This window comes from Podarcis vaucheri, assembly GCF_965113315.1.
Source record: "Podarcis vaucheri genome assembly, chromosome: 2".
Classification (NCBI taxonomy): domain Eukaryota; kingdom Metazoa; phylum Chordata; class Lepidosauria; order Squamata; family Lacertidae; genus Podarcis; species Podarcis vaucheri.
In genome coordinates this window covers 112,499,075-112,527,039 of record NC_138760.1, presented here as the reverse complement: position 1 = coordinate 112,527,039, position 27,965 = coordinate 112,499,075, and the positions used below count along the sequence as shown (strand labels likewise).

Genomic DNA, 27,965 nt, shown 5'->3' with positions numbered 1-27,965 from the left:
ATATAAAAATCAAAACTTTGGTGCCAATTTGTAAACAGTTCTTCCCATAATGACCATTGAAATGTAGGTGGGTTCCACGAGGCAAGACACAGTGATAACAGCAAGAAACTTTATTGAACTACATAACTGGGAAACGGGCAAAGCAACCGCTTATATACATTCCTGAAAGCCTGGGCCACTCCCATTCCTGTGATTGGCAGTTTAAACTTCCAAGCTGCGAATCACAACTCAGAGTTCAAGGGCCAATGGCAGAGGCCCAAATCCTGAAATGTTCTGTGATTGGACATCATGTATCAAATCAGAACACAGGAGCTCAGAATCCTTAGCTCAGGCAAACACAGACCACTGAATACATTACAACCACCTGCCACAGTTCAGGGGCAGGAGGTTCTTTGAAAGACGTGGACTTCCAGTGAAGCTGATGAAATGAGCCCTGCTTCCTATCACCCCCACTGAGGCAGCCCCAAAACGACAGTTGAGGGAGGAGGCAGCCTTGTGAAGCTTCCCTGCCAAATCAGAGTCCATGGAGCGATCTGTGGTTCACAACTCTCCTACTGCGTCTGTCTCCAAGCTAGTGACTTTCCACTTTGTACTCCAACAGGGACCAGAAGGTATTACTGCCACCTTTTGCCATTCTCACTGTCACTGTGGCGCCACCTGAGGTGCTGCAGGTTCCCTCCCAGAAACCGTCTTCACTCAGCCTCAGTGGGCGAGACTTTCCACATTCGACAGACACCCTGCCTGCACCAGGCAGCTTGAGTTTGAACGTGACATCACGGTTGGCCGGCAGGACCCCGGCGAGAGGTGCCACCAGCTCAAAGGCATCCTCCCAGTTCGTGTAGCTTTGTGGGAAAACCGGCCACGTCACCTTCTTATTTGGGCAGGAGATGAGGTAGCTGAGGGCGCAGTGACTGCTGCCCGGGTCAGATGCTTTCTTTGCCCAGATGTGAAGAGCAAAGGCCCCTGCATGAGGGAGATGTACCTTCAACTCAACCTTAGTGCCCCAGCGAGTTGTCCAGATGTGACGCCTCCGTACGGCCTCTGGCGTGCGGCTGGTATCCGAGTCCAGGGTGGCAAAGAAGTCCAGGTCACTCGTCTGAGTGAAAGTGACAACACAGCGGCCGTCGTCGGTGTGTATGATGGGGCTTTCGGGCAAAGCCTCCAGGATCCCCTTTTCCTCTGATGACCAGCTGGGCCCCACAGGATAGATGAGCTCTTTGGGCAAGCGGAAGCTCTTGTCCACAGATCGGCACACCAGGGAGTAGTTTAGAACGTGGCTGTAGTTCTCCTCCTTGCTCCTGGAAGGTTTGGCGAAGATGTCCAAGCTATGAGTTCCCACCTCCTGAGGATACACTTCCACGGTCATCCCATTCCTCTGCAGGGTCATGAAGCACTGCTCTTTTGCCCCATTGAAGTTGCAAAGGAAGAGCATCGGAGAACGACTCTCAATGGAAACAGTTGCCTTGCCGTTTTCTGTGAAAGAAAAGTGAAAAGTTTCGAATTGTTGTTAATACTTGCTTAAAAGAGAAACACTCATGAGGACTGCAGGGGAGAGGAGGGGAAAGTTATGTTGTGCAAGTGAGAGTTTGTTGTGCTGGTTTATGTTTATTTATTCTGTCATTCAGTAGGTCTTAGCAGAGTTTTATAATAATAATAATATTAATAATTTTTATTTATACCCCGCCCTCTCCAGCCAAGGCCAGGCTCAGGGCAGCTAACAAGCAATAATAAAAATAAGTTGAATGAATACAACTTAAAAACAAGATTAAAATACAACATTAAAATATTGAAACATTAAAATATTAAAATGCAGCCTCATCACAGGAGGAGAAAGAAAAAAGAAAGAGGGGGAGGGAATCAAATTGGCTCCAAGCCAAAGGCCAGGCGGAACAACTCTGTCTTACAGGCCCTGCGGAAAGAAATCAGATCCTGCAGGGCCCTGGTCTCATGAGGCAGAGCGTTCCACCAGGCCGGAGCCAGTGCTGAGAAGGCCCTGGCTCTGGTTGAGGCTAATCTAACTTCCTTAGGGCCCGGGACCACTAGGGTGTTGCTATTTATGGACCTTGAGGCTCTCTGTGGGGCATACCGGGAGAGGCGGTCCCGTAGGTATGAGGGTCCTAGGCTCTGCTGAAATATATATCAATATGTAATGCATGGGGATTGTCCAGATAGACCAGACACAATCCAGCTGCCTCACAATTGTTGCGTGAGGAACCTACGTGGCCCTCCAGCTGTTGTGAGACTCCAGCTCCCATCGGCCCCTGTTAGCATGACCAATCATCAGGGATGATGGGAGTTGTAGTCCAGCGACTTCTGGAGGTTCTCCGATCCACAGGTTCCCTCATCTCTGCTTCATAATAATGCAGTAGCGACTCATGGCATGGGGCACTTCGCCTTTGAAAAAACATGAGACGGATTGTCAGCGTAACTGTCAAAAACAACAAGACGGATGCTTCTGATTGACTTTACCTGTTTCGATGACTGACGTTGCCGTGGAGGTGCCTATCAGTCCCACTGAATAAAACGCAGGCTTATACCACACATCGCGTTCAAACTGCTGCAGTGAAAATGTCCGTTTCAGAAGCTGCCAGCTGTGGTCTTCTGGGAAGTGATCGTTAATAAACAGAGCCGGATGGGTAAGGAAGTAAAACTCATTGTACCTGCAAAAGGAGAAGGCAGAATTGTGTAGCATTTCATAAAATTGCCTCAGTCATCACCAGAGTCAAACTGGGAAAGTTACCTAAAGCTTAGTGTGGAATAATTTCGGCCCAGTTCATGTGTATAGCCAGGATTTAGATCACAGGGGCAGAATTGAGCTATCTGCGATGCAACCGGTCAGCTAGTTAAGTATTTTGATTTATTTACTTGATGGGGGTGCAGCAGCTCCCCCTGCCTCCCCCCCCCCTTGGCTATGCCCATGGCGCAGTTCCGATGTCAGGTTTAGCATGCCAAAAATGAGCCAAAGCCAGCCTCACATTCACACACTGCTGTGAAAAAACTAGATCCTGGTTCAGATAAATCAGTTTGTCTCACCCAAATCCATGCTTAATGTTAACAGCGGTTTGTTTGACAAGCCATGGCTTATCCAGTTAGTTTGTTTAAACCAGCTTTCGTTAACATTGGGCACAGCTGAGGCTTTGCACACTGTGCTAAACAAGCCTTCCCCAATCTGATTCCTTCCAGATGTTGCTGAACTCTACATCCCATCAACCCCAGCTAGCATGAAGGATGATGGGAATTGTGGTCCAAAACAGCTGGAGGGCACTGGATTGACAAAAGCTGTTATGTTGCAACAACCTAGCTTCCATCATCACCAGGATAAGCATAATACTCTAGAACCACTCAAGGAGATAAATGAATGGTTGGTGGAGTTGCCATAGTTTCCCCCATCACCATCGGCCATCAAATCGCAAACAGACAAAATAAAAAGCCTTCTAAAAGCACCAGAAATAAACTATACCTTCACTGAGTCCCACACTGTCTTCAGGCTTTCTTTTGCCTAACAGCATACCTGAAATTAAAGCTGTTCTTGCCATCATCCACGTAGCCACTTCCCCATGTACTGTCCAAAAGGTGCCAGCTTCCATCCAGATGGACAACATTCCAAGCATGATCACTCGCTCCCTTAAAGACTTTTCCTGGTTTGTACCCAGCCCCTTTGGCGTACCCTGACAACTTCTTGCACTGTATCCCTGCAATACTGAGGGGGGAAAGAAAGGTATTCAGGAACGCCATTTCACTGCTCTTTTGGGCTGGAATTGTCATTCATCCTTTTTGTTCTGTTTTCAGGGAGAAGCCAAACAACATTATTTCAAGCCCAATGCATTTCAGATTGCGTTTCATGCATTGACATAGAAGCTGTCGTCAGAAGCAAAATCTGGCAGCCTGAGAATCTCAGCTTACATTCTGAAGACAGACGGACAGAGAAATTTAGCTTAAGTTTTTAAGGTAGCACAGAGGGGCTTTAATACATGCAGGCAGTGAGAGTTTTGGATTTGATATCCCGCCTTTCACTCCCTTTAAGGAGTCTCAAAGCGGCTAACATTCTCCTTTCCCTTCCTCCCCCACAACAAACACTCTATGAGGTGAATGGGGCTGAGAGACTTCAAAGAAGTGTGACTGGCCCAAGTTCACCCAGCAGCTGCATGTGGAGGAGTGGAGACGCGAACCCGGTTCCCCAGATTACGAGACTACCGCTCTTAACCACTACACCACACTGGGTGAAGGATGCTTGTTAGGGAGGGTGTGAAGCATAGGCGGGTTCCCACGAGGCAAGACACAGTGATAACAGCAAGAACCTTTGTTGAACTAACAGAACTGGACAACAGGGGCAAAGCAACTGCTTATGTACATTTCTGAAGGCCTGGGCCACTCCCACTCCCAACGTGATTGGCTGTCTAAACTTCCAAGCTGCAAATCATAAGTCAGAGTTTAAATGCCAATGTAAAAAGGTAAAGGACCCCTGACAGTTAAGTCCTGTCGCGAACAACTCTGGGGTTGTGGCGCTCATCTTTCTTTACTGGCCGAGGGAGCCGGCGTTTGTCTGCAGACAGTTTTTCTGGGTCATGTGGCCGGCATGACTAAGCCACTTCTGGTGAAACCAAAGCAGTGCACGGAAACACCGTTTACCTTCCCGCTGGAGTGGTACCTATTTATCTACTTGCACTTTGACGTGCTTTCGAACTGCTAGGTTGGCAGGAGCCAGGACCGAGCAATGGGAGCTCACCCCGTCACGGGGATTCGAACCACCGACCTTTCAATCAGCAAGCCCTAGGCTCTGTGGTTTAGAACACAGCGCCACCCACGTCCCATGGCAGAAGCCGAAATCCTGAAATGATCTGTGATTGGATATCATGTATCAAATCAGAACACAGGGGTCAGAATCCTTAGTCCAGATTCAAGCTCAGGCAAACTGAATACATAACAGGGTGTGTACAAGATTTCCAGCACACCTGTGTTTTGGTCCTTCTTTCCATAATGGTGCATTAGAATATAAAATGCAAACTAAGTGAATATGGGCTGAATACCATTGAAAACAAGTTAATCATGAATTGATTTCAATGGATCTACCTCAATTACAATGGAAGCCTATTTGCTTCAGGAGCATTCATAGTTTGGTGCTGGGTTAGGGAACCCGTGGCTCGCCATACCTCCCATCATCCTTGCCAAGTAACAACCGTTTGTCATGGAGACTGGGGCCAATAGGAATTACCTGCACATTTCTTCAAAGAGTCCAGAATATCCAGCGCAAATGCCTTTTCCTGATCGAAGGACATCAGCTGCCTCACAAGACACCTTGTCAAGGTTATGGTAGCCTTCCACATCGTATTCTGGAGAAAAAAAGACATTTGTGAAATACCAGCCCAAAGCGTGAAATGCACAGTGAATAAGGGACTGCAACAGTTTCACTCGGAATGCAAACTTTGAGCAGAAGATCAGAGTGATTGATCAATTAAATGGAAATATTGTTACATGGGACATGGGTGGCGCTGTGGTTTAAACCACTGAGCCTCTTGGGCTTGCCGATTGGAACGTCGGCGGTTCAAATCCCCGCAACGGGGAGAGCTCCCATCGCTCTGTCCCAACTCCTGCCAACCTAGCAGTTCAAAAGCATGCCAGTGCAAGTAGATAAATAGGTACTGCTGCGGCAGGAAGGTAAATAGTGTTTCTGTGCGCTCTGGTTTCCGTCATAGTGTCCCACTGCACCAGAAGCGGTTTAGTCCTGCTGGCCACATGACCTGGAAAGCTGTCTGTGGACAAACACCGGCTCCCTTGGCCTGAAAGCGAGATGAGCACCACAACCCCATAGTCGCCTTTGACTGGACTTAACCATCCAGAGGTCCTTTGCCTTTACCTTTACCTGTTTACCTATTGTTACATGCCACCCCACCTTTAATGCACATTCAAGGCACATTCTTTCCCTCAAATAATTATGGACACTGTAGAATACGCCTCACAGTTACAATTCCCAGCAACACTCAACACACCACAGTGCCCAGACTTCTTTGAGGAAAAGAATGTGCTTTGACTGTACCTCAACTGACTCTGGAGTCAGTTCCCAAGAAAAGCAACAACCAGCAGCACAAAGACTTCCAGCTCCTCTCACAGCATGCCAGCATGACCAGTGCTCAGGAATGATGGGACTTGTAGTCTAACATTATGGCCACAGGTTCCCCACCCTGTTTCCTAGTTTTCTCCCTCCTGTGGGGCATCCACGCATCTATCAGCTGCAAGGCAGGCAGCACTTCCAAAGGAAAATCTCCCCTAGTATGGACGGAGATGCAGGGCTAGGGGAAAGCTTTACCTGTGGAATGCCTGTCCGTTGTGATGTTGTCAGAAGCAAAGGGGCACAAGCATACAAAAAGTTGTCACTTCCACCTACCTATGTGGCGGCAAATCCACATCCAAATGGCTCGGACTTTCTCCAGGTCACTGTGGGCTTTTTGGAGCAAGACGCTCACCAGGTTTTCCACGCTATTCCTGACGTTTACCTGTTTCAGAAAAGGGAATAGATTCAGTAGCTTTTGATATGGGAAAGGGGTACCCAGTTCCATTTTTCTATCTAAGGCAACCACCTGTTTAAATAAAGCCTAGGGTGCAATCCTACATGCACTGACAAGGGTGTCAGACTTTTTTCGTTTCTTTTTTTACATTTCAAGGTCATCCTATTTAATTTGCGCTTTCCAAAATGATAAACAAACTGAAACAGAGCAATCTTTCAAAATCTGCCCTGCTCTGGACGTTGCAGTACAGCTCTCCAGATAGGAATGTCTGCAAAAACGTATGTACATGCAATAAATAGGCATGCAAGGTAATATGTGCATAAGAACACATTGCATTAGGGAAAACGCTTTGCAAAATTCAGTACATTAGGAGGAATTTGCATTAGATTGCTGATGAATTTTCTGAGCAGGTGTCGGTCTTTTTGAACTCAGTGGAGCTTACTTCTGAGTAAAACTGCACAGAACTGCACATTAAGAATTGTTCTGAAGGGAGAAGCATGCACAATCTTTTCCAGGGCACACGGGCATGCCATTCCCACAATCTTTCACTGAAATTCAAATCCCCTTTGTGCCGGGCAATGGGTGGTGGTCTTGGATTTGGCAGAAGTGCTGACTTCTACTGGTGGAGAGAGATGCCAGCCTCCATCCACCAGTACAGAGCAACCTGTTCCACCTGTGGGTGGGCGAAACTACAGCCAGCAGGGCATTCTGAGAGCCAGGGCAGTCTTACCCATGGGCGCTAGGGGTGCGGGGCGCCCGGGCGCCAGGCTCTCAGGGGCGCCAGGCCAAGAGTCAGGGGCCCAAGAGTTGAGTCTGGAGAACAGCCTGCCCATTGGTCGGAGTGCCACGGTGGGCTCTTCTGCTGCGGGGGGCTCTGCGCCACGAGTTTGGGGGCGACTGAGCCAGTAAGACGCTGAGGCAGCTGGCTGGCTCCGCCCTCCTACTCTCCTGGAACTTGGCAACCGGGGGGGGGGTGACTGGGCAGATCTTTGCACCCCGGCACCGCATATGCTTAAGACAGCCCTGCTGAGAACAGGAAGGGCAAGGGGCTGAGGCAGCCCAGGATCCAGAGCCGGCCCTACTATTGTCACCGGGCAGAAGTGTGAAACTTGGGGTGGACTGCTGTGCCACCACCAAGAATACACATTGATTGTACACCAGTTTAATTGTCATGAGTTCCTTCAGAGATTCCTCACATCGGCACTGATAATTGCTTGTTAATGACTGCTAGCCAGAGTTCTCTGAGGAGAGGGAATGGCTGCTAAACTGTGGTTGTTGACTCTAATCTTATTTGACTTTTGATTTATCTCTTGAATTTTAATAGCAAAGGAGCAGCCAAGGTAATGCCACCCCAAAATAGCTAAGTATGAAACGTTTAAAGCACATCTCTCCGCCCCAAAAAAGAATCCTAGGAACAGTGGTTTGTTACAGGTTCTGGGAATTGCAGCTCCGTGGGGTTATGATAGTTTCCAGGATACTTTGGTGTATTTATATAGTGCGTATAAAAGGTAAAAGGTAAAGGACCCCTGGACGGTTATGTCCAGTCAAAGGTGACTATGGGGTTGAAGTGCTCATCTCGCTTTCAGGCAGAGGGAGCCAGCATTTGTTCACAGACAGCTTTCCGTGTCATGCGGCTAGGAGGACTAAACCACTTCTGGCACAACGGGACACCGTGACAGAAACCAGAGCGCACAGAAACGCTGTTTACCTTCCCGCCCCAGCGGTACCTGTTTATCTACTTGCACTGGTATGCTTTCGAACTGCTAGGTCAGCACAAGCTGGGACAGAGCGACGGGGGCTCACCCTGTTGTAGGGATTTGAACCACCGACCTTCTGATGGGTAAGCCCAAGAGGCTCAGTGGTTTAGACCACAGTGCCACCCACATCCCCATAGTCACCTTTGACTAGACTTAACCATCCAGGGGTCCTTTACCTATGGTGCATATGCAGCCTAGATAAATAGGTGCTCTGTTGTGTCTGTCCATCATGTCTTGCGACTCATGATGTTTCCCATTGGGAACGGAGGGTTTCCTCCTATCAGGAGAGCACATGTGAAGGCACTCTCAGATTCCAAATCCACATGGAAAAGGATCTCTGCATCCCAGCAAATTCCATACAGGACTATTATTCCACCCTGTAAAAAAGATTGCATACCTTAAACTGTGTCAAGTCGATTGGTATTGTTTTCAGACTGGATTTATCCCACGGGTAATCTAGGAACAAACATGGAAAAGCTCTACCTCTCTTTCAAATCAGAACCAGTGAAGGCGGTGAATGTCCTGTGTGAGTGCCTGGAGGCAGTTGGAGGATGGATGGCGGCTAATGGATTGAGGTTGAATCCTGACAAGACAGAAGTACTGTTCTTGGGGAATAGGGGGTGGGCTGGTGTGGAGGACTCCCTGGTCCTGAATGGGGTAACTGTGCCCCTGAAGAACCAGGTGTGCAGCCTGGGAATCATTTTGGACTCACAGCTGTCTATGGACGAACAGGTCAATTCTGTGTCCAGGGCAGCTGTTTATCAGCACCATCTGGTACACAGACTGAGACCCCACCTGCCCACGGACTGTCTCGCCAGAGTGGTGCATGCTCTAGTTATCTCTCGCTTGGACTACTGCAATGCGCTCTATGTGGGGCTACCTTTGAAGGTGACCTGGAAACTACAACTAATCCAGAATGCGGCAGCTAGACTGGTGACTGGGAGCGGCCGCCAAGACCACATAACACTGGTCTTGAAAGACCTACACTGGCTCCCAGTACATTTCTGAGCACAATTCAAAGTGTTGGTGCTGACCTATAAAGCCCTAAATGGCCTCGGCCCAGTTTACCTGAAGGAGCGTGTCCACCCCCATCGTTCTGCCCGGACACTGAGGTCCAGCGCCGAGGGCCTTCTAGCGGTTCCCTCACTGCGAAAAGCAAAGCTACAGGGAACTAGGCAGAGGGCCTTTTCGGTAGTGGCACCCGCCCTGTGATACGCCCTCCCATCAGATGTCAAAGAGATAGACAACTACCTGACATTTAGAAGACATCTGAAGGCAGCCCTGTTCAGGGAAGTTTTTAATGTGTGAAATTTTAATGTATTTTTAATCTTTGTTGGAAGCCGCCCAGAGTGGCTGGGGAAACTTAGCCAGATGGGCGGGGTACAAATAATAAATTATGATGATGATTCCTTAAACAAAGGAAGTCCAGTAGAAAAACAGAAGGGGGCGAAAAGGAGAAGGACCTAAAATGTGATTAATAGGGTTAGACTACAGTGAACATGAAAGGGCAAATTGTTGAAATAACGGAGGACGGCATGGGAGCTACCGTATTTTCCTCTCTATAAGACGCACCAAACCACAAGACGCACCTAGTTTTTGGAGGAGGAAAACAAGAAAAAAAATATTCTGAATCTCAGAAGCCAGAACAGCAAGTGAAAGCAGCAATTCTTCTTGCTGTTCTGGCTTCTGGGATAGCTGCGCAGCCTGCATTCACTCCATAAGACGCACACACATTTCCCCTTACTTTTTAGGAGGGAAAAAGTGAGTCTTATAGAGCAAAAAATACGGTAAATGCACGTGAGCTGTGCAGGAGCAAGCATGCAAGCATGATCCAAGCAAGCTGCCGGCTAGCTCTGCTGAGGCTCCTTTTATTAGCAGAAGTCAACAATTGGAAAGAGTAGCAAAACAATCCTGAACTTAACGTATTTCCAGCAAGGCACATTTCTAGTGTTAGCGATTCACGTGTCAGACAGGCGTTTCCCCCCAAATGTTCCCCTGATACTCGAAAGTCTGCTACATTCGCCAACCATCCAGCCAAGTGGAACTTAAGCAAACTTTCTGCGAGGGAGGCAAAGGTCAGAGAGTGGGCATGGTGGCTAGACACGCTGTGGCGTGTCTTCTGCTGAGGTGGGGATGTGCCCCCACGCTGCATCTGCAGCCCCACAGCAAATAAACAGGGAGCCAACTGTGCTGCTCCTCAAATGAAATCCAGTAGCAGGGAGTAGAGGGGTTTCACCTACCCTGTTACCATTATTGCTCTGCTTAAACAGCCATGGAGAAAAGGGGGACAATCCAACAGTGCTGGACCAGATAGGATGTTGATCAGTTCTTGCAAAACATTTTTAGAGCATGGCTTTTTTTGGACCAAAGCAGACGAATCTTGTAATGGGAGTGGCATGGTGTGCACCTCACATTTGAATATTTGTTACTGTTGGGATACTGCCAGGGAGATAAAGTCCATCATGGCCCCAAGCCGTCTGTCGGACGATCCATCGATCTCCCGTAGGCACGCAGTATCAGCAATTAGCGACATGAGTCTCTAGAAAATATCTTGCCACATCCCAGAGCTCATGCACACTCTATCAGCAGATAATGCACAGCAAAAGTCGCACTCAGGAGAGCATTATTTACAAGTTTTATTCAATGGACTTAGAACAAAGAAAGCCATGACTGCCTGCATCAGTGTCTCCGACACAGAGAGAGACAAAAGCAATAGAAACAAACATCCTGTGAACAGGAAATACGCGGGCTGTGACACAAACATCCTGCTCCCTTTTAAGGTGGAACGGAAATATCCTAACAGTTACCTCCTCAAAGAAACTCGCTTCACACCAAAACTTCTGTCTTTTAACCCTAGCAGGTAGCGTAACAATGACACAAACAGGACTGCATGAAGTAATGGACAAAATGTACCCACCCACCCACATGCCACATATAATAGAAACACCATTCCACTTGCCGGAACCAAACACTGGTGATGAGACAGAATGCTCCACCGTACCTGAGGAGAGCAGGCTAACTTAGAGGATGCAGGGCAGGCTTCATTAGCATCTACAGAGATGCCCAATGACATCTCACTCATTCTTCCCATTCCCAAGCATCTGATGCCTGAGGCAGCACCTTGCTCTGTCTAATGGTAGGGTCGGCCTTGGTGGCCAAGGTACAGTGTGGTTAATATTTCCCATGCAAACCTTGTTCCTAGAAGACCTCGAGTGGTTGTGGATGGGCTCAGCTAAGATATATAAGAAGTGCGGGGGAACTTTGGCCCGCCAGAAGCTGCTGAACTACAACTACCATCATTCCATGGCCACTGGCCACCCTTTTTGGGGCTGATGGGAATCGTAGTCTAACAACACCTGGCAAGCTAAAGACTCCCCACACCAAATACAGTGGTACCTCGGGTTATGAACAGTCCTGCTTACGAACGCTTCTGGTTACGAACTCCACAAACCCAGAAGTAGGTATTCTGGGTTGCGAACTTTGCCCTGGAATACGAACGAAATCTGCTTCCGGGGCCGCAGGAGGCCTATGTAAGGAATGCACGCTTCGGGTTAAGACCGCTTCAGGTTAAGAACGGACTTCCAGAACGAATTAAGTTTGTAACCTGAGGAACCACTGTATACAGGATACAGGCCAGCAGGCAAATATAACAAACAACTTATAAAAGGCAAAAGATTTATGCGATCTGAAGAGAAAACATTCTTACAGGAAGAGAAAATTCTTACAGGAAGAATTAGAAATCAGGAAGAGGAGGTCTTTAATAAAGAACGGGGAAGGTTTATAATTTATTTGAAAAGCTATTGTAAACAATTATGGTACATATATTAGTAGGATTGAGAGAAAACTTGTGTAAAAATTCGAACTATGGATTGAGAAAGGATTTATAAAAACAGAGTTATGAAATAGATAAGAGGGGGAAATCATTGCATTAAGATCCACAAGGGGGGTGGGAGGGAAGTCAAAATGGATTATATGTTTATGTATTTAATTCATTTGTTTATGTAAACTAGAAAATGCAAAAATAAAATTTATATATATAAATAAAAACAACTTATATTTACCATACAGAACTTGTCCCTTAGACAGCTTTGATCCCTTTTCTCCATCATCCTGAAACCCTGCAAAATGGTTATTGCTGGGATGAGACAATATGTACATTCGAACGTATTTTGCAACATTCATCATTCCTGGCCATTAGTCATGCTGGCCGGGGAACAATGGGAGCCCAACAACATGCATACAGCCACAGATACCACAATATATTGCTCTTAAAAGGTAAAGGGACCCCTGACCATTAGGTCCAGTCGTGACCGATTCTGGGGTTGTGGCGCTCATCTCGCTTTATTGGCCGAGGGAGCTGGCATACAGCTTCCGGGTCATGTGGCCAGCATGGCTAAGCCGCTTCTGGCGAACCAGAGCAGCGCACAGAAATGCCGTTTACCTTCCCGCTGGAGAGGTACCTATTTATCTACTTGCACTTTGACGTGCTTTCGAACTGCTAGGTGGGCAGGAGCAGGGACTGAGCAACGGGAGCTCACCCCGTCGCGGGGATTCGAACCGCCGACCTTCTGATCAGCAAGTCCTAGGCTCTGTGGTTTAACCCACAGCGCCACCCGCTGTCAGTGTAATTTTCATAGCTGCCCATAAAGCCGGGGTCAGCAAGGTTTATCTTGCCTGGGCCGGATCTGTCCTGCCAGGATCCCTCCGTGGGCTGTATATCGCGCATATGTGAGAGCGTACGCCTGTGATTTCCAGCGTCTGCCCATGCGCAGACACGATTTCCAGCATCTGTGTCTGCACAAACGCGATTTCCAGTGCCGCAGAAGCGAGTCCCCGCACCGCGCTGTTTCGGGTTAGCGCAGTGCGCAAGCAGGCAACTCATTTCGGGGGCAGCTCGTGAGCCGGTCAAACGACCTCCGCGGGTTGCTTCTAGCCCATGGGCCTTAGGTTGCTGACCCCTGCCTTAAAGCAATGGTGCAGAAGCTGCTGCCCCCCAGAGGCTGCTACGTTACTAACTCCCACCGAACCCAGCCAACATGGGGGAAGGCAGTCTTCCAGTTTGGATGCTCATGAGTTCTAGTGTTAAGGGAGATGGAGGAAAAACACAGCCAAAGGGGACTCGCTCCACCCCTTTGATTCAGTACAATCACTGCTCTGAATTCTGCCTTTAGGGAGTGGGCCATAGCTCACTGCTGGAGCATCTGCTCTGCAAGCAGAAAGGCCCAGGTTCAAACTCAAACATCTCCTGGAAGTGCTATGAATGTTTCCCACCTGAAATGCTGGGAGGCTGTTTGCTGGTCAGTATCAACAATACTGGTCTACATCAGGGGTCGGCAAACTACGGCCCGGGGGCTGGATGTGGCCCACCAGGCTCGTAAATCTGGCCCGCAGACTCTGCCGCCCACTCGGTCAATCCCCGCACTGAGCTAAACCGGCGTGGCGTTTCCTTGAAAAGAAGTCGCAGATGCTTTGCCGTGCGGGGACTGACTTCTGTGGCGCTGGCGCGGATTTGGATTGGCTGCAGGAAGTTCCTGCAGCCAATCAAAACCTTTGCCGCCCACGCGCTGAGGTAAACCCGGTGCAGTCATGGACAGAGAGCCAGCGTGGTGTAGTGGTTAAGAGCGGTAGATCCGTAATCTGGGGAACCAGATTCGCATCTCCGCTCCTCCACCTGCAGCTGCCGGGTGACCTTGGGCCAGTCACACTTCTCTGAAGTCTCTCAGCCTCACTCACCTCACAGAGTGTTTGTTGTGGGGGAGGAAGGGAAAGGAGAATGTGAGCCGCTTGGAGACTCCTTAAAGGGAGTGAAAGGCGGGATATCAAATCCAAAACTCTTCTTCTTCTTCTCTTCAGAGAAGCCGGCGGGCAGGGGGGCGGCTGGTCTGGGCCATGCCATGGGCATCATGACGGGCGCACCGCGGGGCTTCAGCCAGAGCTTGGCACCCCAGCTGGCCCCACGCCTGGCGCCTGGTTCGGCGCTGCTGCTGGTGGCACACTCGGCGGCCACGCTGGAGGAGGGCGTGGCTTGCCCACTGACCTGGCCTCGGACGACAGGCCGCAGCGCGTGGTGCACGCCACCTGGGAGCTTCACAGGGACAGGCCAATGGTGTGGCTGCTACTCGTCAACAACGCCAGTGAGCAGGCGACACCGAGATGGGCTCCTGAGCATGTCCTGAACGCATTCCTCCTCCAGGTCCAGAGGCAGCTGAGGGACCCGCTTGCAGGGTATTTATATTTTTCAAAATATACTCCGCCCCCCCCACCACCACCAGGTCTGACGGACAGTGAACCAGCCCTCTGATGAAAAGGTTTGCTGACCCCTGATCTAGATGAACCAATGATCTGACTCAGGACTCATTCATATAAAGCATGGGTCTGAGTGGTTTCCCACTTTTCCATTGCTTTCTAGTTATGGCTCCAAGCAGTTTTCCATTTGCCCCACCACTTTCCCCAGGAAAACCTGCTCTTTAGTGCTGAATCAGAGCAAACATCAATCTGTAGAAAAGCCTATTGATGTTTGCTCTAATTCAGTGGTAAAAAATGGGTTTCCCATGGAAAGTGGCAGGGGCAAACAGAAGTGTGAACAACCCTTGATATAAAATAGCTATTATTATTATTATTATTATTATTATTATTTATTTTATTTTATTTTGACAAAAAAATAATCATAAATAAATAATAAAATTGTGCACCCCACCACCAAGACCATTCCATTGTAACTATCCAACCTCCCAAAATTTCAACACCTCTAGCGATGGTTTGACCCCTTTCCGTTTTAACAGTCCAAATTCTACAAACACCTTCCATATTTCCTCATAATCATTTCTCCTGCATATTCCCCGTCTTACCTTAATGGCACATGTTAATTTATCATTAATAGCTATATCCCACACCTCTTTATACCATTCTTCCATTTTATATTCTGCTTGCCCCTTCCATCTCCTAGCTACCATAATTCGTGCAGCTGTCAATAAATATGTAAGCAAGTCCTTCATAGCCTGTGAACCTTCTACCCCATCGTAAACTAATAATAATGCTACCTCTGGACTTTTGGTCAGCTTTAACCCAGTGATTTCTGTTATCTCCTTAAACACCCTTTGCCAGAAACATTGTCCATATTTACACCCCCACACATGTGAACCTAAGTCCCATTTGGAGCCCTTACCTTCATTATCCTTCCCTGTCCACTCAGGAAATACCTGGATTCCTGCAACACCAGGAGCACACATGCACACAAAGAATGAGTTACAAAAAAATAAATAAATCCATAGGAACACAAGGTGGAATAATACATTATAGGATTGGGGTATTTTGCAATTTAATCTCCATTAATTTTTCAATATTAAGTCCCTTCACCACATAGACAAAAACAGATACCATCAAATACAAAGAAAATGTTACATATAAAATAAAATTATCCCATACGTTGAGACTTCCACCGTCCTCAGGATGGGTCCTTCATTTTCTTGTTGACTGCATATTTCTATTCTCGTTAACTTAACACAAATTATCCATGATCTTTGTAGCATATGACATTGCAGAAGTTAATCAAAGCATGTCGAAGATTTTGTATGAGAACAATGTTCTTTCAAATATAATCTGAATAAGTCTTTGTTAAACTGTTGGTTTGTCTGGTTCCTAATTTTTCCTGTCATCTTTCCCAATTCTACATATTCAAGTACTTCCACCTGCCCTTCATTTTAGTTGGTATTTTATCTCCCTTCCACCATTTAGCTATTAAGATTCTTGGGGTGGCAGTTGCATACATGAATACATTTCTCAGCTCTTTCGGAATATGGGGGGGTGTATTTTAGATGTCCATCTTTGGGTCCTCTGCCTGCCTGTGGCTTTATATCTTTAAAATGAGATTCTAAGGACAGGGAGGCTGCGATCAAGTCTCTTGGTTAAGCTCATAGCTCTAGCCAAAGCTGTTTAGCACACCTGTGCATGTCTAAAAAGTATGGGTCACTTCTTGCTTCCAGAAGGTTACAGAATATGCAGCACTTACGAATATGTCATCCTCAGTGTTCTTTGATCTGCCACACTCACTACAGCATCCTTTAATTCACATTAAAGCAGCTCAGGTCGGAGGAAGCTGAAACATTTCCCATAAATAATAATAATAATAATAATCTGTTTTCTTATGCATTGTAACATAGAAACGGACCTACCTTTTCTGAAGGAAAACTTCTTTTTGCTCCGCGATGTGCTGTGTCTCGGATGTATTTCCACAGTGATTTGATCTGGAGAAAAACAAACAACGAGAACTTGCAAACAGAGGTATCAAGTCAACTACACAGTAAAAACATGCAAAAGTGGTAGGAAAATGAATGTCCCTCTTGCTGCTTTTAAGGTTGGTGGGGTGGGAAACTTGCTTTGTACAGGATGAAATGGTTTGCTCTTTCTTATGGGTTTTGAAATAATCAAATATTCATTTTTAAGAGGTAGCATGTTAACCCTCTGGGTTTCGGATTAGGAAGCCCTTGCGCAGGCTCCATATCACATATCAAAGGTGACATAAGCAAAATAAATCCAGATTGCAGAAAAGTAGCCCTGAAGAACCAACAGTCAGGAAATGATGGTGCCAGAGAATACTGAAAAATCAGAAGCTGAAAATATTCAATGCACACCCTTTAAAAATGTGTCATGTACTGAGTTGAATAGGATCCAAAATGCAGCAGTCTGATTGGTCCTAGAACAATAGGGTCCAAAATGCAACAGTCTGATTGGTCCTAGAACAATAGGATTCAGAATGCAACAGTCTGATTGGTCCTAAAACAATGCAGCAGTATGCTTGGTCTGCAGGAGCCACCCAATCCAGCTCCAGATGGAAGTGAATCCACAACCTGATTGGCCTACAGGAGAATTTCGGAATTAGCCAATCATGTGTAGCCCATTGTGTAAATAATGTGTAAACTTTGGGGGAAATTTCATTCCTCCTCACCACTATGAGCTGAATAAAGAGCATGAAATCCACTCTCGACTCCGAGTATATTTCAAAAAGATTTGTTGTGGTGGTTACTACAATTGGGCTTTTCTTTCAAACCAAGCTCCTTAGCAAGATTTCCTCAGCAAGATCACTCTTACAGCCATTGCAGTTAATGTTATCAACATTCACCGGCTCACATACTTTGTTTAGGCTCATAGGTAACACCCGGCAGATGATCCTCATTGTGCGTTTCAGCTGCCTGGCCTGTTTAAAGAACAAAGAGAGCATCTCAGAGACTGAAAAAAAAAATTAAAGCATATGTTGCATAATTTATATCATAAAATTTACACACAGTTTCATTACCGCATTTACGCAAATCTAATGCGCCATCAAATCTAATGCGCACCCTAATTTTCACAACAAAGTTTGGCCAAAAAAAGGTGTACATTACATTTGAGTAAATTCGATACAAATAAATAAAACCATTCAAAGTGGCGTATACCTGAAAAGGAACCCACAAGGGATCTCATCAAATGCTCTGAGCCTAAAGCAGATCCAAATATTCAGGAAATCTGAAAGTTAAGTGCAGCCCCTGGTTTAATAGGGCTGGATTTGCAGACTGAAATCTGCATACATAGCTGTCAACTTTTCCCTTTTCTTGCGAGGAATCCTATTTGGAATAAGGGAATTTCCCTTAAAAAAGGGGAAACGTTGACAGCTATGGTGGAAGATGCTCCTTCAGGTTTACTGAACACACGTAGTTGCTTCTACTTGAATCCTTAATGGTGCTCCAAGCGAGGCCTCCCCATAAGATCTCAGCAAGTGAGAGGGGCCTGCTTATTTATTTAGTTATTTAGTTATTTAGTAAGTACACGCATGTGCCAAATGCACACCTTTCATTCGTCCCGGAACTCGAGGCAGCATACATAGGGAATTCCCTGGAAGCCTCCCGTCCAGGCCTGACTGGACCCAAACCTGCTTGGCTTCAGCAAAGGTGGCTGCGTCATTGGTCTTCCCAACCTGCCCTGGCATCTGAGGGAAAGGCTCTCAGGTCATCAGACATGCACAGCTACAACATGGAGTCACGGTAGACAATTTGCCCCCCAAAGAAGGCTTTACAGTTGATGGATAAACAGCAAACCACTCTCACCTGTGATTCTGGGATTCTCGCTTATTTCTTGACCCGTTCCTTCTTCGGCTCGAGCTGTTGGAAATATGACCCGCCATGATCAATACCATACATGAATCATGCAACCAAGCCCATGTCCATACAGTGGTGCCCCGCAAGACGAATGCCTCGCAAGACGGAAAACTCGCTAGACGAAAGAGTTTTCCGTTTTGGAGGTGCTTCGCAAAACGAATTTCCTATGGGCTTGCTTCGCAAGACGACAATGTCTTGCGAGTTCCTGCTGGGTTTTTTTCCTCCCCCCTTTTTCTAAGCCGCTAAGCCGCTTATCAGCTGATCCGATCAGCAGATAAGCCGCTAAAAGCCGCTAATAGCGCTAATAGCGCTAATCCACTAATCCGTCAATGGGCTTGCTTTGCAAGACAAAAAAACCGCTAGATGAAGAGAATCACAGAACGGATTCTTTTCGTCTTGCGAGGCACCACTGTATGTTAGCTCAGAGTACCTCACCAGCCGCAGCACTAAAGTCTGCGGAGGTTATTTTGGGGGAGATCATTTCATATGTTTATCCCACTAAGTCCAGGATGGGGAACCTGCAGCCCTCCAGATGTTGCACTGCAACTCCTATAATCTCTGACCATGCTAGCCAGAACTGATGAGTACTGGACGCCCAACAACACCTGGAGGGTCACAGGTTCCTCACCCCTGCTCTTTGCTTCCCAAAAATTGTCTGCAAACACCCCCACTGGACATGGAAGAGGAGTGGCCTAGGGAGGCTGCACGACCTTCTATTATTTTTAACTCCCAACAGTGTATACTGGACGCTTCCTGGTAAGGGTGTGAGCCCAATCATAGTCCATATACTTCTTTCACTACTTCCCATTTCCTCCGAGGGAAATTGAGAAAACCATATGCAAGTCAGCCTGCCCACTGCTTATAGTTTAGTTGGTGGTACCTCGGGTTACATACGCTTCATGTTACAGCCTCTGCTAACCCAGAAATATTAGCTCGGGTTAAGAACTTTGATTCAGGATGAGAACAGAAATTGTGCTCCGGCGGCGCGGCAGCAGCGGGAGGCCCGGTTAGCTAAAGTGGTGCTTCAGGTTAAGAACAGTTTCAGGTTAAGAACGGACCTCCAGAACGAATTAAGTACTTAACCCGAGGTACCACTGTATATTCCTGCAGATCCTGCCATCTTCCATTGTATGGACATGGTAAAGGTAAAGGACCCCTGGACAGTTAAGTCCAGTCAAAGGCGACTATGGGGCTGGAGCGCACATCTCGCTTCAGGCCAAGGGAGCCGGCGTTTGTCCACAGACAGCTTTCCAGGTCATGTGGCCAGCAGGACTAAACTGCTTCTGGTGCAACAAGAGACCATGATGGAAGCCAGAGCGCACGGAAACACTGTTTACCTTCCCACCACAGTGGTACCTATTTATCTACTTGCACTGACTGCTAGGTTGGCAGGAGCTGGAAAAGAGCAATGGGAACTCACCCCGTCGCGGGGATTCAAACCACCAACCTTTCAATCGGCAAGCCCAAGAGGCTCGGTGGTTTAGACCACAGCGCCACCTGCATCCCTGGTTGTGGACATGGCCAGGGCAGCATAGACATTGCTGAGACAGGAGTGCAAACAAGCTAGGAACGTGGTTTGGGAGAGCACAACTTTCCTGGTGACTCTCCTGCCATGGGATGCCCAAAATCTTCCTGACGCAGTGCACGAGGAGAAAAACTCTCCAGCAAGATCTAGGCCTTTACACATGCACAGACATAACAAGGAACTAACTGTGGCATCACGGGGCAAAACTGGCCAACTAAATTGACCCATTTCTCTCACCAGCTAATCTGCGCTGTCTGTTTGATTGCTGCACCGCCCCTTCTTCTACTTGATCTGTTGGAAAAATACAATTCATCATTACTGCTCTGGCTTGTATTGTGCCTGTCTTTCTCACATGTGTGCAGGGGGGCAGGGGAAAAGGGAAGCTTTTGTTGGGGAAATTGTTGGAATTCCTGCTCCATGATTGCAGTCATGGGATTTTTGTCTTTCACATGACGGTATATGTTTTGACTCCACAGAGTGGGAAGTGACAGAGACAGGATGTTTGTGTTACTGTGTTCCATGAAGTGGGACTGTTGTCCTTTGTTCTTTTTCTCTTTGCTGTCTGATGCTAGAGAGAGAGGGAGCCATGTTGCAGTGCTCCATGTGTGTTTATATGTAAATAAAGTAGATTAGCCAAAATGCCGAGTTGCTGAGGTCTGTTATGCAACTGCGCAAACTCTGCGGATCCCTAAGTGTGCCCGTGTCGGTTGGCATCGCGCTGTGATGTTTGGGCTGAAGAAAGCTTTTGAAGCTCCCGAACGATCGACAAGGAGGGAGAGAACATGCCAGTCGGGCATGTGTCTCTGCCAGGGTCCTACTCGAGTGCAGGCTGAACTCCTGACAGAAATGACACCTGAATTTGGGAATAACTTATGACTGAATCCCAAAAGGTGGCATGCCCCTAGGGGTCCATCCTCTCTGCCACCTCCACCACCGGTGGAGAAGCTGTAGCGGCAGCAGCTTCTGGAAAGTTCTAGCGAGATCTCGCTGGAACCTGCTGCTGCTTTGCAGCTGCTGCCATACAACCCAGGTAAGGGAGGCTTTGGTGAGGGTCTTCAGCTGCAGGGCAGTGGGACCAGATAGGCTGAGATCACTCCCTCACTCTTCAGAGATAATTGAGTAAAAACTGGTTCACACAGAGTCTGAGACCTCAGAGGTGTGTGTTCAACTTTTACATCCAGCTCCAATATTCCACCCACTCAGCTGCAACCATTAGATAGAACTTTATACAGTGGTACCTCAGTTTTCGAATGTCTCTGTTGACGAACATTTCGGTTTACAAATGCCGTAAACCCAGAGGTAAATGCTTTGGTTTTTTAACATGCCTCGGAAGTCGGACATGCCACGCGGCTTCCGCCGGGTGCAAAATCCAGAGGTCTAGCTGTTGACCATTGAGTTTTTGTTTTTCGAACGTTTCAGAACTCAAACGGTCTTCTTGAACGGATTACGTTCAAAAACCGGGGTTGTTGTTTAGTCATTTAGTCGCGTCCGACTCTTCGTGACCCCATGGACCAGAGCACGCCAGGCACTCCTGTCTTCCACTGCCTCCTGCAGTTTGGTCAAACTCATGCTGGTAGCTTCGAGAACACTGTCCAACCATCTCATCCTCTGTCGTCCCCTTATCCTCGTGTCCTCCATCTTTCCCAACATCAGAGTCTTTTCCAGGGAGTCTTCTCTTCTCATGAGGTGGCCAAAGTACTGGAGCCTCAGCTTCAGGATTTGTCCTTCCAGTGAGCACTCAGGGCTGATTTCCTTCAGAATGGATAGGTTTGATCTTCTTGCAGTCCATGGGACTCTCAAGAGTCTCCTCCAGGACCATAATTCAAAAGCATAATTCAAAAGCATAATTCAAAACTGAGGTACCACTGTACAAGTTGGACCACAGGCTGTTACCCATGTTAGTCTATGAACATCTTACATCAAATTTGGTTAACAATCGGTGAATAGAAATGAAGGCCCAAGGATGCAAGTGGTTCTCCCAGCAGCAGTGTTTACACTGATCCAAAGTATGACAAGAAATAAACGGAATAGGATTATTGATATTCACTCACCAAGGGAGTCAGGCTGCCCTTTATCCTCTTCACTCGTTGCAAAGCCTACAGAAATATCATTATTACAAAAAGACACATAGGAAACATGCCTGACGGTCAATAGCTCTCTTCTTCAGGTCTACCTTCTCCTTCTGTCCTAATTCCCTCCCAGAGGAGGGTTGGAAATGATGTTATCTGGATTGGAGTGAGTGAAAGGCAGCAATTCCAAAACAAAGGACTGGCATAGAAGCAGCAAAAGTCCCTTGCTTTGCATTCTTGGGTATTCTTGAATAATTTGGCAGCGGTTTTACGAGGACTGATTCTGAGGCAAAAGGTGTGCTGCAAGTCTGGAAACCAACACACAACCTAAGCACAAATTATATAAATATATAGGCTTAAATGTCTGTCTGTATGTCTATAACAAATATATATTATCTTGCTAAATGATAAGGTTGTAAGAACAACGTCACTCTGTTTTCATCGGCTGTTTTCCAAGGCAGAGACAGGGTGAGGTTGCTCTGAGAAAACAATGTGGGAATTTTAGTTCTCTGGTGATGGGCAGAAGGGAAGGAAAAGGAATTGAGGAAAGGCAGGTGGAGCAGGCTGGGAATAAAGGGAGCATTTGGAGGAAATTTTATTTATAGAAATATATATACCACTATTCGTAAAACTTATCAGAGTGTTTACAACAATTACACGTAAAACCATACAATGAAGACCATATAAAATGTTAAAACCAGTCACCGGCTATTATGCATTTTACTCACAGGTGAGCAGGCTCATAGAATTAAAGGCGGAATTCTTGAATTAAATCTCCATTTCCTTTTGGCTGCCCTTTAGACAACAACTTCCTCAGAGCAGGACCTGTTTTGTTGTGCAACTCTACACGTTCAGAAGTAATTCTCATTGAGTTCACTGAGTAAGGTGTGTAAGACTTTCTCCCATGCACGTGGGTTATTAACGCTCAAGTTACACTTCCCTACTTACACAAGTAGCAGAGATAGAAGGGCAGCAGCGGGAAGCAGAAGATTGCCAGCAGGATCTGCTGAGTGCGAGATAAACCATCATGAAAGGCCATTCTTTCCTTGGATGTTCAGCTGAAAGAAATGGCAGTGAAATCTATTTCTTTACCAAAATATTTACGAATTGACAGTTGACATCCTGGCACTGCAGACCTCATGATATTAGACTGGCGGGATACAGATATTAGACAGGTGGAATACAGACGGACAGATAGACATGGTTGTTCTCTTCAAATGACATCTGAAGGGCTGCCATGCAGATTTCATGCCAAAAATATGTTGTGAGTGGAAATGGCAGGGAAACAGTTTTCGGCTAAGCATCAGGAGAAGTGTCCTAATGGTAATACTGTGGTACCTTGGTTCTCAAATGCCTTGGTTCTCAAACGCCAAAAACCTGGAGGTAAGTGTTCCGGTTTTCAAACGTTTTTCGGAAGCCGAACGTCAGATGCGGTTATCAGCTATTGTTTCCAGGGCGCCTGCACCAATCAGAAGCTGCGCCTCGGTTTTCAAACATTTCGAAAGTCAAACGGGCTTCCGGAACGGATTAAGTTTGGCACTTTTGTTTTTGCTATTTTGTGTTTTTGAGGCTTTTTCGGTTAATTTGTTTTTGTGACTGTGTAGAACCCAGTTCAGCTACTGATTGATTGATTGATTGATTGTGTGACTGGAAATGGATAAAAGCCCTCCCATCCAAACAATGACTATCATCAGTGCAGGTAAGAAAAATAATTGAATTCAATTTTTATCATCTACAATACTGTCTTATTTATTGTATAGTACAGTACATTGATTATTGTTTTCATTTTATGGATCAGTGATCTCGTTAGATAGTAACATTCATGTTAAATTGCTGTTTCAGGGGTTGTTTTTAAAAGTCTGGAACAGATTAATCCATTTTGCATTACTTTCTATGGAAAAGCACACCTTGGTTTTGGAACGCTTTGGTTTTGGAACGGATTAAGTTTGAGAACTAAGGTACCACTGTAGCTGTTTGACAGTGGAACAGATGGACTTGGGAAGCTAAGCAGAAACTGAATGACAATTTGCCAGGGATGCTGTAGTTACATTCTGCCTTCCAGATCTTGCATTGAGCTGGTTTATACGTATGTCTGGTACTCACAAAGGTATTGCCCCATGCAACTAAGGGGCCCTATGCCTGGTTTCCCCCATTTCGCCTCAGCCTGCTTGTTTTGTATTCAGTGGTCTGTGCTTGCCTGAGCTTGAGTCTGGACTAAGGATTCTGAGCGCCTGTATTCTGATTCAATACATGTTGTCCAATCACAGAACATTTCAGGATTTGGGCCTCTGCCATTGGCCCTTGAACTCTAGAGTCACGATTCGCAGTTTGGAAACGTAGACAGCCAATCACGTGGGGAATGGGAGTGGCCCAAGCCTTCAGAAATGTATATAAGTGGTTGCTTTGCCTCTGTTTCCCAGTTATGCATTTCAAGAAAGGTTCTTGCTGTTATCGCTGTGTCTTGCCTCGTGGGAACCCACCTACACTTCACTGCAGGCCAGGGCAAACACAATGTCCTGCAGGCTGATCATTACCACGACAGATAGCACACAGAACCTTTTCCCTAGCGGGTGCAAGTTTTCTCCCTGCGGGGAGACTGGGTCACTTTGGGGACCCTCTCCCTAGGCAAAGCAGATATGACTCGCGATTCCCACCCTGTCTGGTCTGCAGCTGTCCAGCCTGGACAGGCAGACCTGCACTGAGTGAGCCCCGTCAGGCAGCAAGATTGGCACCCGGAACACATGGGGGAGGGGATGAGCCTGATAAGAGAGTTTCCCCATCATATCAGGAGGCACACAGAACCAAAACCAAAACTTATTGTTTATTTTTCTTATAAAGGTAAGGTTAGGTAAAGGGACCCCTGACCATTAGGTCCAGTCGTGGCCGACTCTGCGGTTGCGGCATTCATCTCGCTCTATAGGTCGAGGAAGCTGGCATTTGTCCACAGACAGCTTCCGGGTCATGTGGCCGGCATGACTAAGCCACTTCTGGCGAACCAGAGCAGCGCACGGAAATGCCGTTTACCTTCCCGCCGGAGCAGTACCTATTTATCTACTTGCACTTTGACGTGCTTTCTAACTGCTAGGTTGGCAGGAGCAAGGACCGAGCAACAGGAGCTCACCCCGTCACGGGGATTCGAACCGCCGACCATCTGATCGGCAAGCCCAAGAGGCTCAATGGTTTAGACTACAGCGCCACCCGCGTCCCCCCATAATAATGCAGTACCTTATAAAGGTACTGTATTATTATTATTATTATTATTATTATTATTATTATTATTATTATTAAATTTGTGTACCGCCTTCATCCATAGATCTCAGTCCAGTTCACAACATAAAAATACAATACAAAAAAACACAAGATACATAATAAAAACAAGAACAAAAAAACTCCCACAAACCAATAACACCCCCTCCCACAAACACTTTTAAAAGGGGTATAAGGTGTTAATCAGCCAAAGGCCTTGTTGAAGAGGAGTGTTTTTGCCTGGTGCCTAAAGGTGTATGTAATGAGTATGGGTTGCTCGTGCGTAAGTTGCCGCCTCTCCTGGCTATGTTGCCCGGTTAAACTTTTCTGTCTGGACAGCCCTTCACTTCGTGGCTGCCTCAGTCACTAGCAGAATCCGTCAGTGGGTGTTTCTTAAACCTTTTCCAACATAAAAGTTGTTTGATGCCAAGTCTCCTCCTACTCTCCCTGCGCGGAAGTCTTCTGCGCAGGGAGGGCGTGGGTAGCGGAGGACCCGTGCTCTCCTCGCTGATCTCTGGTGAGGAGTCCTGGAGCCCCCTCGCCGATTCCCCCATCTGCCCCCCTTTATCCCTGGTGTTGCGCTGATTTGCTTCCCCATCTGTTGAGCTGCCTCTCTCCCTGTGGGGCCCTTCTCCAGCATCATTTGAGAGCCTTCCCTCCGCCTCCAGCTCCGATGTCAGTTCCCTGACAGTGTATGATGAAGGTGCCAGCCAAGCATTCCACAAACAGGGAGCCACTGCAGATAAGGCCCAGTCTTGTGTTGCCACCTTTTGGCCCTCTCGTGGCACACAAAGAAGGGCCTCTGAGGTTTAATTCAGGGTCCGGGTAGGTTCACATGGTGAGAGATCCTTCACGTCTTTGCTTTAGGAAAGAGGTACGTGGAGACCCCCTCAGCTCAGTTCCAGCATTTTTTATTATTGTGGTTATAGGTTAAAAAAAAAGGCCACTGTCCTGAAAATGCAGTGGGGCCTATTGTAGCTTTGCAAATCAGCCCACAAGTGAGGTGGGAGGAAACTTTGATCTTTCAAATTTCAGCGGCGCTCTGTGCAAGGTCAAAATCCAGCAGCTCCCTGCCTCACCTTCCACTCTGCTCAATTCACTACATCATAGTTGTGACACCCTGCAGTGTCCCCCTTGGCCTGATGCCCAGTGTGGCAGAACCGGCTGCACTGCCCTAGATCATAGCTGTCAACTTACAGATTTGAAAATAAGGGACCAGCAGCCTCAAAAATAAGGGATTTTCCGAACACAGGTATGTTCAACTTCTGAGCCCCTCCGAGCTGAAGGCAGAAAGCCCAGCCAGCAGCCAAACAAAGCCTCAAGCGGTGGTTCCCACAGCGCAGCAACCCGGCAAAGGGGATGCAGCAAGGAAAACCACTGACACCTCTCCGCTGGGAAGCGCTGAGCAAAGGCGATTCCCCAGGCAACACGGCTGACTTGATCAGCACCAGGCATGCAAGTTGATCTTAGACTCCTTATTGGGTGAGCAACGCAGCCAAGCAACACAGTTGGAGCCTCCCTTCTCCCTGACCAGCAGGCAGGGAGGGAGAGGAGCTGCTTCCTTTGAAACCCGGGAAATATAAGGGACATCATCAATAAGGGACAGCAGCGGGACACAGCACTGGGATAAAGGACTTTCCCGCCAAATAAGGGACGCTTGACAGCTATGCCCTAGATCTGCCTCTGCCACAAGTTACTAGTCCTCAACATTTTACTTGCTCACACTGACCTCCTTTAGGTACCCATGTCCTTGTTTTATATCTACCTATCATCTATCTATCATCTATCTCTATCTATCTATCTATCTAGCTAGCTAGCTAGCTAGCTAGCTAGCTATCTAGCTATAGCTATCTATTCAGGGCTTTTTTTCTTTAAAATGTTTAAGGGTACTCTCATTTTCTTACTCATATTGAAATACTGCCCCTCAATGAGGCCAAACTTAGATTCACAAAATGTTTAGGGCTATGCATCCCCCTGCGTCCCCACCCCTGAAAAAAAGCTCTCTGTCTCTCTCATCTATCTATATCTATCTATCTATCTATCTATCTATCTATCTATCTATCTATCTATCTATCATCTATCTATCTATCTATCTATCATCTATCTATCTATCTATCTATCTATCTATCTATCTATCTATCATCTATCTATCTGTATTTCTTTCAGTAGAAGCGGAAAGTACTGTAACAGGAAAAAAGATAACCTATGTGATATATTAATTCAGCTTTTAAATCCATTGTATTTTCAGACACAGACAGGTTTATTAAGGTGAATGAATAGGGCCTGCCAAAAGGGCCCGAGTGCATAAACTCACCACTGCCCTTACCTGCTTTTCTTGCCATTCCCATCCATCCCTCACCGTTCATTTGTATAAAACTGGAGAGGAACACTCTGGAGAATTCACTGAACTGTTATTCTGTGACCTGAAAAGTTCCCTCCAGGGGCTGGGCCTGGAATGAGCTGCTGCTTGCTTACTCTCCTAGGATTCCGGTCTACCAGGCTTACCAGTTCCTGGTAAATAGACACTCCATGGACCAGTCCGTTGCTTCATTTCACAAACCCTGCTTTTGTAAGAGGCCCAAACAAATCAAGACGCTCTGGTTACCTTTTCAGCATAGATGCTCAGCAGGGACGTCCAGGTAATGATTCTTCTCCTTTGGAGAGAAAGTTATACCTGCAGGAAAGACTGTTTGTTTCTCGGCGCACCTTGGAGAAACAGGTAAGTTGTTTCATTT

General features: G+C 46.9%; 1 protein-coding gene across 1 annotated transcript; it reads right to left on the bottom strand.

Annotated features, from left to right (window-relative positions):
* Nucleotides 1-95: 95 nt before the first annotated feature.
* Nucleotides 96-27,965, bottom strand: LOC309525346 (kyphoscoliosis peptidase-like). Its single transcript, XM_082210916.1, has 15 exons — nt 27,836-27,965; nt 22,933-23,042; nt 21,967-22,011; nt 20,153-20,206; nt 18,340-18,393; nt 17,391-17,453; nt 16,432-16,503; nt 15,426-15,467; nt 12,322-12,378; nt 8,637-8,716; nt 6,383-6,491; nt 5,213-5,330; nt 3,512-3,700; nt 2,470-2,660; nt 96-1,473 (listed from the first exon to the last, which is right to left on the bottom strand). The coding sequence occupies exons 2-15, from the start codon at nt 23,021-23,023 to the stop codon at nt 572-574; spliced, it is 2,067 nt and encodes a 688-aa protein (XP_082067042.1). The 5' UTR covers nt 23,024-23,042; nt 27,836-27,965; the 3' UTR covers nt 96-571.